Source organism: Peromyscus californicus, unplaced genomic scaffold (genome assembly GCF_007827085.1).
Source record: "Peromyscus californicus insignis strain IS unplaced genomic scaffold, ASM782708v3 Scaffold_5__1_contigs__length_169319896, whole genome shotgun sequence".
In the NCBI taxonomy this organism is placed as follows: domain Eukaryota; kingdom Metazoa; phylum Chordata; class Mammalia; order Rodentia; family Cricetidae; genus Peromyscus; species Peromyscus californicus.
In genome coordinates, this window is record NW_026294573.1 from 17501291 (window position 1) to 17514631 (window position 13341).

General features: G+C 52.8%; 2 protein-coding genes across 2 annotated transcripts; both read left to right on the plus strand.

Moving 5' to 3' along the window:
* The first annotated feature begins 3573 nt into the window (after window positions 1-3573).
* On the plus strand, window positions 3574-5302 carry C1qa (complement C1q A chain). The gene is given in 3 exon segments (XM_052716352.1): window positions 3574-3645; window positions 3647-3752; window positions 4490-5302. Coding segments are annotated over 3 exon segments (741 nt in total). The 5' UTR covers window positions 3574-3588; the 3' UTR covers window positions 5068-5302.
* A 2905-nt stretch (window positions 5303-8207) lies between these two features.
* C1qc (complement C1q C chain) lies at window positions 8208-10809 on the plus strand. Its single transcript, XM_052716193.1, has 3 exons — window positions 8208-8318; window positions 8565-8757; window positions 9998-10809. The coding sequence occupies exons 2-3, from the start codon at window positions 8577-8579 to the stop codon at window positions 10552-10554; spliced, it is 738 nt and encodes a 245-aa protein (XP_052572153.1). The 5' UTR covers window positions 8208-8318; window positions 8565-8576; the 3' UTR covers window positions 10555-10809.
* The last annotated feature ends 2532 nt before the right edge of the window (window positions 10810-13341 follow it).

Here is a 13341-nt window from a genome sequence, read left to right on the forward strand (position 1 = left end):
ACACACACACACACACACACACACACACACACACACACACACACTTTGTTGTTGTTACTCCTTAGGTCCCTGACTCCACTATGCATCTGAAAACTTGGTCCATGACTTCATGAGTGCTGCTGCAAGAGCTTCTCATGTCCCAGTCTACTGCCTCCCCTCCAGGAGTCTGAGCGAGCTCTGTAGACAGGGAAGAATGTGCCCACCCACAATGTATGGGCCTGAAGATGTTCCCTGTGCAATATTTCTGAGGTAGTTTCTGACTCATTGGTGGGGGGGTGTGCGCACACACACAGGCATGTGGAGGCCAGAGGACAACCTGAGAACCTCAGGTGTCATTCTTTGGGCTCTGTCCCCCTTGGAGGTCTTTGTTTTAGACAGTCTCTCACTGTCCGGAATTCACTGATTAGCCTTGGATGACAGGTCATAGAGTCAGGGACCCACCTGTCCTCACCTCCCTAGCACTGGGATTATAAACACATGCCACCACAACCCAGCAATTTTGTGTGAGTTCTAGGGATTGAACTCAGGTCCTCATGCTCCCAGGCAAGCACTCACCCAGAGCCAGCTCCCCAGCTCTGACCCGCTTACTTCCCAGACTAACACTATGTGTGTGAATGTGAATGCTTGGGCTTCTTGCAGGGGTGTGCGCACAGACTGATGAGTAACACCATCCAGCATGTGGGAATAAGGCAGGCAGATAACCATGTCCTTTCAAAACCAAGTTTGAGCTGTGTCTAAGGAGTGCCAAGGGTCACCTGCCACTTTGTGGGAATGTCACTTTGCATAATGCACTGTTTGCTCTATAAAGACAGCTGTGAACAGGGAGAAAATTAATAAGTCAAGATTATTTTAGCCCCATAGAGATGTAAATGATGGTTTTCCTTAGACTTCATTGTCCATAGAACTGTCATTTTTTTGAAAATTTGCATTACATTTAGTTATTTATTTTGTGCTTGCATGCATAGAGTCCATGTGGAGGTCAAAGGGCAACTTTCTAAAGTGAGTTCTCACCCTCCACCCTGTGGCTCCCAGGAATTGAACTCCAATCATTAGGCTTTGATTCCAAAAGAACTTTAATCAGTTTTGTATCTAACGCAACAATCTCATGAATTTTCCAGAACTCTTGTTATTTTGACGGAATTCCTTCCTTCTCTTTTCTCTGTAGATACAAACATGGATTTTGGATGCTGGTCTCATTATTCCTAGGTCACAAAAGCTGACATGTTCCAAGAGACTTCTATTACATTGACTTGCTTATTTATGTATTCATGTGTCTGAGTGCTTATATACCACAACACATATGTGGAGGTCAGTCAATTCGGGTCACCAGCCTTGATGACAAGTGCCTTTACCTGCTGCGACATCTCTCTGGCCCTTGTTTTTGTTGTTGTTGCTTTATAGAGGGCCTCATGTAGCCCAGGCTAGCTTTCAAACTCACAATACAACCAAGGTGGCCTTGAGTTCCTTATCTTCCTGTTTCTGCCTCTCCAGTGCTGGTATTATAGGCAGGTGCCACTATACTTGATGTAATGGTCTATGAAACAAAAACAACAACAACAAAACCCTGCAAATCTGTGTGCAAACAATGCATATAGAAGTATGTCTTTAAAAAAAACCATTGCTGGGATGAAACTTAGGACCTTATACATATTAGGCAAGTCTCCAAGCTGAGCCACACACCAGCCTTGTGGCTCTGTTGTTTTTTAAAATATTAATTTAAAAGGGCTTGAGTATAGCTCAGTTGGTAGAGTACTTGCCTAGTATTCATGAAGCCCTGGGTTCGATGCTCAGCTCTGAATAAACCAAGCATAACAGAGGCACACTTGTAATCTTAGCACTCGGGAGGCAGGGGAGAGAGAGAGAGAGAGAGAGAGAGAGAGAGAGAGAGAGAGAGAGAGAGAGAGAGAGAGAGAGAGAGAGAGGAGAGAGAGAGAGAGGAGAGAGAGAGAGAGAGAGAGAGAGAGAGAGAGAGAGAGAGAGAGAGAGAGAAGAGAGAGAGAGGAGAGAGAGAGAGAGAGAGAGAGAGAGAGAGAGAGAGAGAGAGAGAGAGAGAGAGAGATGGCAATTTCCCAAAGACTGGCTGCTGGGAAGTGGAGCACTTCAAAACTGATTGCTCCATGCCTTCTACCTCCCTGTGGCTAGTAATCTCTGTTCCTTCTTTGAATTTTAGAAGCACTTGGCCATGAACCCTGTGTCTTCCCTAATCATGAAAAAGGTCCCCAAGTTACGGATTCAAAGACAGATTCCTTCTGCCCTGATATTCTTTGCTTCTCTGGATCCCAAAGCCCCACTCTGCTCTCCTCACAACTGGGACTGGGACAGGACATCCCGTGTCCCAATCTTGCTGAGGTCTGCTTAAAATTTCCGTGCCTGGTGTCTGGCCCTGGGGAAGTTCAGGGGGCAGATTCCAAGAAGGGGAAGTGGGGAAGGATGTGAAACTTGGCAGCGCCCTGGTGACACCCCTTTGCTGATGGGTGTCCCACCATCAGCAAAGGGCCAGAGCATCCAGTTTGAGCTGACCACGGAGGCAGGTGAGGCCAAGCTGGAGGGGGAGGGGGCTGGGCAAACAAGGTAGCTGGACCGGTCCTGGACAACTGAGGCAGGGAGGGAAGAATATTCCTGCTAGCTAGTTCTATGCAAGGATGGATGGGGTGGGGAATATTGATTTAGGACCCAGAGCAGATGGGCGGAGGGACCCTATCCTCTGGCCAAAGCTTGGGGGACGGTGAGAGAACCCAGACTCATGGTTCTAACAGAGTTAATGGATCCTGTTCTCTCTCTCACCAAAATTACACAGAAAGCCGGGAAGCGGGTGGGGGAGCCAAGAGCCCAGCAGCTGGAGCAGCAGGGGGGTTTGCAGGGACAAACCCTCATATGGATGTAGAAAGGGGGCCAAGGCTGTCGGGGAGCAGGCAGATGTCTGTGAAAGCCTGTGAGCACGCATAGTTTGCCATCTGGACAGGAGATTGTAAATTAAAACAGTGCTGACGCTTGGTAAATATTTGTTCAATGAGATCCATCATCCGTGGGAGTATGTGAGCCTGTGTGTCCAGAGAGTGGGGAGGGCTATGTGGGTATCAGATCTTGTGCTGAGCAGGTGCGAGGGGAAAGGCGTGAGGTTTGGAGCTGGGGCTAGGGATAGGATCAGGGTCAAGGTCAGGACCAGGATCAAGACCAGGGTTAAGACCAGGGTTGGGACCAGGGTCAGGGTCAGGGTCAGGATCCTAGCTAGAGCTAGGAGATAGAATTAAGGTTACAGTTAAAGTCAAGGTCAGAATTAAGGCTAGAGCTAGCACCTATAGGCTTGGATTAGGATTAGGGTAGGGGGCTGGGTGCTAGGCTTAAGGTCAGAGCTAAGGTTAAGGTCATTGTTAGGGCTAGGGGCTAGGGTCAAGGTCATTGTTAGGGCTAGGATTAGGGACCTATGATTGATCATAGGTGCTGAGGCTATATGTATATCTCATAGGTGGACACCAAGGCCCCAGATAGGGTCACCAGAACCTTGCATGTGGGATTCATTGTGTGACAGATGTGTGATTCTGGGTGTCCAGCCTGCCCAGGGTTCCTGTGTGTCTCTACAGGGACATCATGGAGGCCTCTCGGGGATGGCTGGTGGCCTGCATGCTGGCCATGACCCTGGTAGCCCACATTGACTGAGGATGTCTGCCGAGCACCCAATGGGAAGGATGGAGTTGCAGGGAATCCTGGCCGCCCAGGGAGGCCAGGTCTCAAAGGAGAGAGAGGGGAACAAGGTAAGCATTCTCTCCAGGGGCCCTGGTCCTGTCATCCTCAAAGCAGTAGCTTGAGATGGCCCTGAGAAGCAATGGTGCATCTGAGTCCAGGAAGCCAATGCAATGTGCAGCTCACCCTGGAACCTGAGAGCCTAGCCTTCTCTGGGACCCCCGGCCTCAGGCTTCTCTGGAACCCTTTCCAGTTCTTCCATACCCCACCCCACCCCAAAAACCAAGCTAGGTAGTTATAGTCCACTCTGTCCTGTCAGAACACATCACCCTGAGGGGGATGGGAAGGGAGGAGGTGATGATCAGAGCCCAGAACAGGAAGGAAAGCCCCTGTCATTCTCAGTCTCCACAGGCCAAAAGGACCCTCACCAACACTGACACAATTTGCACACGCACCCGCGTGAGCACACACACACACACACACACACACACACACACACACACACACACACCATCCCCCATTAAGGTTCCAAAACTGAGAAAGGAGTTGGTGATCTGGAGGCACGTGAGGTGACAGCCAGAGTGCCCACATTTCCTAGAATTCAGGGTCTGTCACATGACTGCCTTTGCTTCACTCCATTTTGTGGATGAAGCAGAGGCTTAGAGAGGCTGGCATGCTTGCCCAGCGCCACACAGCCAGTCAGCCCAGTCAGACTCTTTAAAGCAAAGGCTTTTTCTGTGAGGCCTGGCAGGCTCTAGACCCCATAACCCACGATGCCCCTCATCCATCAATATGCTCTTTCCACCAGGAGCTGCTGGCATCCGGACCGGAATCCGAGGCCCTAAAGGAGACCCGGGGGAATCTGGGCCCCCTGGCAAACCTGGCAATATGGGGTTCCCAGGGCCCAATGGGCCCCTGGGGAGCAGCGGCCCCCCAGGACCAAAGGGTATCAAAGGCAATCCAGGCAATATCAGGGACCAGCCCCGGCCAGCTTTCTCAGCCATTCGGCAGAACTCACTGACGGCTGGCAATGTGGTTATCTTCGACAAGGTCATCACCAACGAGGAGGGTCCATACCAGAACAACACGGGCCGCTTCATCTGTGCGGTGCCCGGTTACTATTACTTCACCTTCCAAGTGATCTCCAAGTGGGACATCTGTCTGTCTATCAAGTCCTCCTCCTCCCGGGGCCAGCCCAGGAGTTCCCTGGGTTTCTGTGATGCCAACAGCAAGGGGCTCTTCCAGGTGGTATCAGGGGGCACTGTGCTCCAGCTGCAACGAGGGGACCAAGTATGGATCGAGAGGGACCCTGCAAAGGGTCGCATTTACCAAGGTCCCGAAGTCGACAGCATCTTCAGCGGATTTCTCATTTTCCCCTCTGCCTGAGCTGGGAGCCACCCCACGCCCTGCCATCTTCTCTCCCTGTGGTGGCGCCCTGCCCTGCACCCCTTCTCTCTGCCAAGTGAAGGAGCCAGATAGAGCTGGGGCTTTAGCAGCCTGGGGTGGGGGCGGGGACGGGGGAGGGAGGGGCTGGCTTGGAGGGCCCTGAGGACTGGTGCGTCTCTGCACACAGCCCAGGGGTTTCTTCAAGCACTTTCTGGAATAAATGACCCCATCTGTGTCTGTGGCTGGAGGTGTAGTGGTGGTTGTTCTGGGCACTGGGCAGGAAGGAGGCCTAAAACTGGCCATCCCTGACAGCTGGAGAGGTGGCAGTGTTAGCATTGTATACAAATGCTGGCAAGGGGCGGGGGTGGGGGGGGTGGGGGGTGGGGGGGTGGGGGGGGGTGGGGGTGGAGGACTGGGGGTGGCGGGAGGCGGGGGGGGGGGGGGGGGAGGGGACATCAGCCTGGCTCCAATCTAAATGTCATCCTGAGTGGCCTCAGTTTCCAAACCTGCTAAGTGGTGCTAGTAATGGGCACGCCATCGGGGGAGGGACTGCCGCAGACCAGTGTGTGAACACTGAGGGCAGGGCCTGTCGCTGTTCTGTCTCGTTCAGTCTTGCTAACCGCATCTCCAAGATGACGGCATCTGAGACTAGAGCAGGGGTCATCAAGGCCCAGGTCATCACCTCAGGGGAGGAGCTGGGGTTAAAATCAGGCTGGCTGACCAACACCTCCCCAGTCTTCCCAGCTATACTGGGCAAATCACACTGGTGCTTCTGCAGCCTAGCCCAGAGAGGGCAAGTGAATGGCTCACAGACACCCAGCAGTCTTTCCCAGAGCTGGTTTTCCTGAGTGGTTTCCAGGCAGACATGGAGACTGGGTTGCTGTCAGCTGACTGCTTGGCAGCCTTCAGGGGGTGGGGGGATGGGGGGATTAGGATCCTGGATGCTCAGGTGTGTTCCCACAATCACACAGTCTCATACACAATTACACATGGAGGCTCACACACACAGTTTCACAGCAATCACACATACACGGTCTCCTGCTTACACATGTACTACCCTTGAGACTCACAATGTCCCACGTTCCTGGGCTGAGATTCACCCACTCCTCACCAAAACATGAACTTAGGGACTTCCTCCTCGAACACTATGTACACCCTTAGTTACTAGTTACTTCTCTAAGCACAAACACAGGCACACACGCACATGCACAACTGCACACTTACGATGAATGTACATATCCCCACATGCACCGGGAATAAGAAAGCTTGTGTTTTCTACCAACCCCGCACCCCACATGCTCACACTTCAGATGAAGTGTGCATCTGACTGTGCTTCAGGTGCACCTGGTCTCAGAGTTGTCCCTCATGCAGCCTGCATGTCCCTTTCCACATGCATAATTATGCCCTGTCCCTGCAGCCAAGAGCCTCTGAGGTCGGGAAGAAGTGGGACACTCCAGGGAGAGTGGGCCTCCTCAGCTCCAGGCCACCACCCGACCCTCAGAGCTCCTTGGCTTTTTCTCTGTCCACTCTGCCCCCAGTTCTCCCTGACCCCTGAACGTGTGCCTCCACAGACTGGGAAAGACACTGACTTTGGGGACCCCGTGTGCTGTCCACAGCCACAGAGTGCAAAACAGTTGTGGACACTGTGGCTCCATGAAAGGAGGCATGCCTCAAGCCTCCCTGCTGGAAGATGGATCTACACCTAAGCCAGGCTGTCTAGCCCCAAAGTGGAGGGCTCCCATCACTTTGTGGGGTACTGAGAGGAGGGGGATGTCTGAACCAGAGGTGGAGAGTGTTGAACCCCTCCTGAACCCACATTCCAGCCAGCCTCACCCCTTCACCTGCAAATCTCAGTTCCTCTGAGCCTGGAAGCTGAGCCAGGCAGAGAAATGGGCGGGTAGAGAGGACTGAGCACAGACCGAGACTGCCACCTGCTGGAAGAGTTAGGCATGGCACAGAGGTGACCAAGAGGAGAGCAGATTCCACTACTGCCATCCCATAATGCAGAGAGCCCATTACGCCTTCTCCCCCAAGCCCTGGGATGCTAGTGCATTCTCACGCTGGCCTCATGGCATATCCTGGGCTGTAAGTGGAGGGAGTATCAGGATGACTGGGAAAACAAAACCTTGAAGGCTCCTTAGCTAGGCAGCCTGAACTGCTAGCATGGCCTAGGGTGTAGCAGAAGCATGGTACAGGATCCTCCCCATGCCTTACGCAGGACCCCACCCAAGTCCAGGTAATAAGAAGGTCAAGGTTGAGCTGCTCTGCTTCCCCAAACTTCCTTTCATCCTAAAAAATCCCTCTTGAGGAAAGAGACAGGGAGATGCCTGGCCTGACCACCACAAGCCCTAGGACCAGAGACAAGGTGGGGGCCAGGATGATGGGGTGGGGAAGCCCATCAAGGCGGTGGGGGCCCAGAAAAGAAAGAGATAGTGCCAATCATGTCCTGGCACCCCACAGAGCAGCAATTGTATCTACTGGTTAGGGAGTCACCAGCAAGGAAAACCCGAGGCTCTGGCTCTCTAAGCCAGACCAGCTGATGCATGGAGGCAAAGTGAGCTTGCCCTGGCATCCTTCCCTGAGCCTGACAATGGAAGGGGCCTGTGGATGTTTCTAGAATAAGACCACCACTTGACGCCTGCATGTGAGGCTTGGTTCTGGGGAGCTGATGAACACAGGGGTCACCCTGACCACCATTGAGTGTGACACTTAGAGCAAGCCTCAGTCTCCTCTCCTGGAAGAGGGACTGTAACTTCCCCTCAGGGAGATGGAAGGACTTTGAGCCTCAGGCATGGTGAACGCCATAGTGGGGCTACAAATTAGATGGCCACCCTGCCCCTGGGAACAGTTGTGCCTTGGGCTCAGGTCTATGCACACAGATGTGCAACACACACACACACACACACACACACACACACACACACACACACACACACACACACACACACACCCCCTGATGTTCCCAGGATGAAGGGACAGCAGACACTTCCTCATTTCATCACACATGACCTAGGGCCAGGGAAGGAAGCGGGATAGAGATGTCATCGTGGTCAGCCTGGCTCAGAACAGAAAAGAAAGTGTCAAGTCAGGAAAAAATGACTGGAAAGAGGATGTGGGATTAGGGTGATGTGGGGGAGGGGCACCAGAGCCTGTTCTGGGCAGTTCTTCTCTGTCCATTCTGACACAGTGTCCTCCTGTCGGGGAGAACAGGACATCTCTTTGATTAGACCTGAAGTCCCCTACACCCTCAGGTGAGGCTGGGACCCTGCCCCGGTGGGAATGGACACAGTTTCCCCCTGGGTCCATTCCTGAACCATAGGAAGCCTGGGCCTGGGCTTTAGAAGAGACCCGACTACCCTTCCGTCCATCATCCATCCAACCATCATCTGTGGATGGAGGTGGGCTCCCCAGGGTGAAGGGCTATGGAAAGGGGCAGGGCAATGTGGGGAAGAAAGGCAAGTGGGGGGCTCAGTACCAGCTCCCCCCTCTCTCCACAGCCCCTCCTCAGGATGGAGGTAGGGCCCAGCTGCCAGCCCCAACGTGGACTCTACCTGCTGCTGCTTCTGCTGGCTCTGCCACTCAGGAGCCAGGCCAGCACCAGCTGCTATGGGATCCCAGGGATGCCAGGCCTGCCGGGGGCCCCTGGGAAGGATGGGCATGATGGAATCCCAGGGCCCAAGGGTGAGCCAGGTGAGTCTGCCGGCCTCTCTTTTGGCAGGCTTAGTTCCTTAGAGTCCCAGGCTTCAGCCTCCAGCTGACTCTGGCGACCTTGTAGCTTGTTGCCCTCATCCTGCGGAAGGGAGTTAAGGAGAGCCCCTGTCCCTGCAGGCAGGTAAACAGCCTTCTAACTATGCAGGTGGACACTTAGGGAAGGTGGTCCACCCTGGCTGCTTCAGGTGCACTGACTGTAGGGTCAAAGTCACACCCCCCAGCTCCCTCCACGCCAGCTTGCACGAGTGTCTTAACTGCGCCGTGCCTCAGTTTCCACATTTGTGAAACAGGGGCTGGGAGTCTTTGCTTCTCAGGGTGTCTCAGCTTTGAATGAGTTTGCATTTGTGGCAAAATGAAGCGCCCGGCAGATTTGATGGTCTCTGTCAATCAAGATGCAAGGGGCAGGTGGTCAGGACTTCACCCAGAATGTTCGGATGGGTGCCCTGGTGTGAGGGAAGGGCCAGGGAAAGGAGTGGGCAGCTAGAGTTAGGTAGGAGTGGAGGGCAGGTGTGGTGACCCCTTCCCCAAGTGAGCATGCTTCCCTGGGACATCAGTGGTATGTGGGCATGAGGAAGGCTGGGTGGGACTGAACAGAATTCATGAGAACAGAGGAATGTGGCCGGGGCGGGGAGGTGGGTTAATGGAAAGTGTCCTTAAGAATGTCCATACTGCCCTCTTCCCTCTAAACCACAGAATGGAATCTTGCAACTCTGGAAGGAATTACTCACTTCAGAGGAGCCAGTGAAGCCCCCTAAGGCTGCACTTCAGGGAACCCTGTACATAGGCTGGTCAAGGCTCAGCTCCGGTGTACTCTGAGCACTCTTTGAGTTCACCTCCCAGAGCAGATAACCATCTCAGGCATGCTTACAAATGGGGAAACCGAGGCCCAAATCCTTTAGAGGCATGATTTGCTTCTACTTTGCAAATGTTAAAACTGGGGTCCAGAGAGATCAAGCAACAGGCTCCGAGTCACCTAAGAGACCCTTGTTCCCCTGTCCTTCACTGCCACTCGGGCCCTCTCCTGCTCTTCCATCACAGATCTGGAAAGTGAGACAGGGATGGACCAAGTGTGGGACTAAAGCAGAGACCCCCCATACACACCCTGCCCCTTCCCCCTGGCCAGAGCCACCTGGGAAGTCCAGGTCACTGCCAGACCGACTTGGGATCCCCCTTCCTGTCCCCTACCCTATCACTTTCTTCCTGTCTGCTGTCTCTCCAGGAATCCCAGCCATCCCTGGGACACGAGGACCCAAGGGTCAGAAGGGCGAACCTGGCATGCCTGGCCATCGTGGGAAAAATGGCCCCATGGGGACCTTCGGGCTTCCAGGGGATCCAGGCCCCAGGGGACCTCCCGGGGAGCCAGGTGAGGAGGGCCGATACAAACAGAAACACCAGTCAGTGTTCACAGTCACCCGGCAGACTGCCCAGTACCCAGCGGCCAATGGCCTGGTCAAGTTCAACTCTGCCATCACCAACCCTCAGGGGGACTATGACACTAGCACGGGCAAGTTCACCTGCAAAGTGCCTGGCCTGTACTACTTCGTCCACCACACATCACAGACGGCCAACCTATGCGTGCAGCTGTTCCACAACGGTGTCAAGGTGACCAGCTTCTGCGACCACATGTCCAATAACAAGCAGGTCAGCTCAGGAGGAGTGCTCCTGCGGCTTCAGAAGGGCGATGAGGTGTGGCTGGCCGTCAACGACTACAATGGCATGGTGGGCACTGAGGGCTCTGACAGCGTCTTCTCAGGCTTCCTGCTGTTTCCTGACTAGAGTGGCAAGCTGGCTCCAGCCCCCATCCCCCCACCCCCTCCCTCTGCTTCTTCCATCTTCATTCAGACCCTTCTACACCGCTGACCTCTTCCTCCAGGAAGTCTGCCTGGCTCCTGATGCATCAGCCGGCTGACTCCTCTGAGCTTCTCCAGGAACCACCTACTGGTACCATTCCTGTGGCAGTTTACCAATACCTTGAGACTGTTTGTTTGTTTTTCAGATGGGGAGATACATAAATAAATAGATCACTAAATATGCATGACCCAGATTTCTTACTGCAAGGCTTTGAACTTGGCTTGTAGAGTTTTGCATCTGTGAGTTCGTGCTAAGGGAAGGGATGATTTGGGGTGAATTAATGAATGCTGAAACGAGCAAGTTAATGAATAAAAACAGAACAAATGAATGAACCAATATAAATCCACAATAACTAGCATGCAAGTCCTTCTTATGAATCCAGGTGCTTAATATTCACTCTCATGTTCTGAGATGAACATGGATACAGGGATAATAGAGAGACACACACCCCTGATGGCTGACACACAGATTCTAGGAACCCCAGTCTAAAAAGTAGCTGCCCTTAAGCTGCCAAGTTTGGGCTATGAAATTCCTGATGGCAGGGATTGGCCACCACAATCTTCAGAGGACCAGGGAGGTCCATGGGGGCACCTGAGTTCAGAAAAATGCAAAGTGCAATTGTCAGGCTAGAGGAAATGGCTCAGTGGTTAACAGCACTTGCTGTTCGTGAGAGGATCGGAGTTCCGTTCCCAACATTTCCATCAGGCAATTCATGATTGCCTTGGACTCCAGGGGACAAGGTGTCCTCTTCTGGACTCCACAGGCACCTGTACTCATAATGTACATACCCCCTCCCCCAAAAGCACACATTTAAAAATGAAGCTAAAAAAAAATCAGAGTGCAACTGTCCGGGGCAGAGAGGTATGAGGGAGGTACCCCGCTCCCAGTCTCAGAGAACCAGATCCAACCCGCTGGTATTTCAGCCTGTTACATGTGGCTCATGAGGATGCTGCTTAGCCTACATCCTTGGCACCAATAATAAATAAATAAACAAATAAACAAACAAACAAACAAATAAATAAATAATCAATCCTCAGCTCAGGTGAACGAGTGTTCTGAGCCTAGTTTGGCCCTTTCATCCCGCAAGGGGTCACATCACACATTCATGCTTCACCGTGGCTGTCCCTTCACTCTATAGAAACTATCCACACACCTTTGGGCAATGTCCTTCAATCAAGATCACCTCCTCCACGAAGCCTGCCCTGACTCCCTTATGAATCCCCCCAACACCTTTCATAGACTTGGACCCCAAGCTTAGGTTTTTTAGAGCCCAGTTTCCCAAGTCTGGTTGTCTATAAAATCAACCTAAAGACATTTTAAACAGAACTAGAGTTTTGTTTCGTGGCAGCAGTGGGTGGGCTACAGGTGAATCTGGTGCACATGGTCCCAGGGCCCATGAATCAGCTTTTGTTACTTACCTCTTCACGGTTCGGTGTTCCCCACAGGACTATGTGGGATCCTGTGATGCCCACCTGGCACGCAGTAGAGGTTCATGAAATGGGTAAGATGGCACAGAGGGAAATAAAGATGCATTCATACATGCATGCAAGAAAACACACACACACACACACAGCAGAAGGCCAGGGCTAGGAATCCCACCAGCTCACTGCATCTGGGCACTCAGCAGGGCCAGACTGGGTCACTGGCCACAGCATCCCCAGCTGTCCCTCCATCAACCACTTAGCAGTTCACCCAGCGATGCCCCGTGCGATAAATCTTTCTTCTCATTTTTCCTTTGGTTAAAAAAAATCAATGTGGTGCTTATGTCAACCATGTGCCTGTGTCTGGGAAATGAGATTTGTCACACACACACACACACACACACACACACACACACACACACACCCATTCCTCCATAATTGTTTCCTTGTCCTTGCTACAACATGATGAGCAGACCTTAGAGTGTGCTCATCGCCTACTGGCCATGTGGAGGAGGTGGGTACTGAGAGCTGGGACAAGGTAGGAAACAGAAGGAGACCCTGTTGCAAGGGACTTCTTTGGGCAGCTGGGGTTTCTCTCACTTTTCTCCACATTTAGTTATCACCGTTCTGTCAGGAAGTGAAGGAAGAGATACCACTTCTCACTTAGGGACCAAGGCTCAGGGGCCCCTCAGCTCCCAATCCCCAGGGATAGACCCTGCCAGGGACTCAGGCTCAGATTTAGACCCCACCCGCTCCAAGCTTGGCTGCTCTTCATACAGATAATACTGTGCCTGAGGCCACTTTGGCCCTGAACTTTGAAGATTCCTTCTCTGTCTCACCAACAGCCCGGGGATACAGGCTCCCCCATCTCTGATGTAGACCTGAAGGAACCCCAGTCAGTAATGCGCTCAAACCCACATGACTGGAGAGGTAGCGTTCAAACTTGAGATGACCGTCCCCAATCCCCCATTGCACCTGCTTCCTGCTCTTCACCCTGCTCCTTCTCCAGGTTCAAGTTCAGGCTGAACTTCTACTGGCACTTACTCAGGAATCAGGGATGCATCCTAGATGGCCATGAGACCCTCAGGAGGACCCGAGGCTGAGTGTCATGATGCACACCTGTAATCCCAGTACTTGGGAGGCAGAGGCAGAAGAACTTTGAGTCTGGGGCTAACCTAGGCTACATAGTGAGATTCTCTGAGAACTGGATGGATAAGAAAGAGGGTCCCCGAACACGTAGCCCTCAGCTCTCTCTTCTCTTGTGAACCTAGCTGAGCCTAGAGATCTGGTG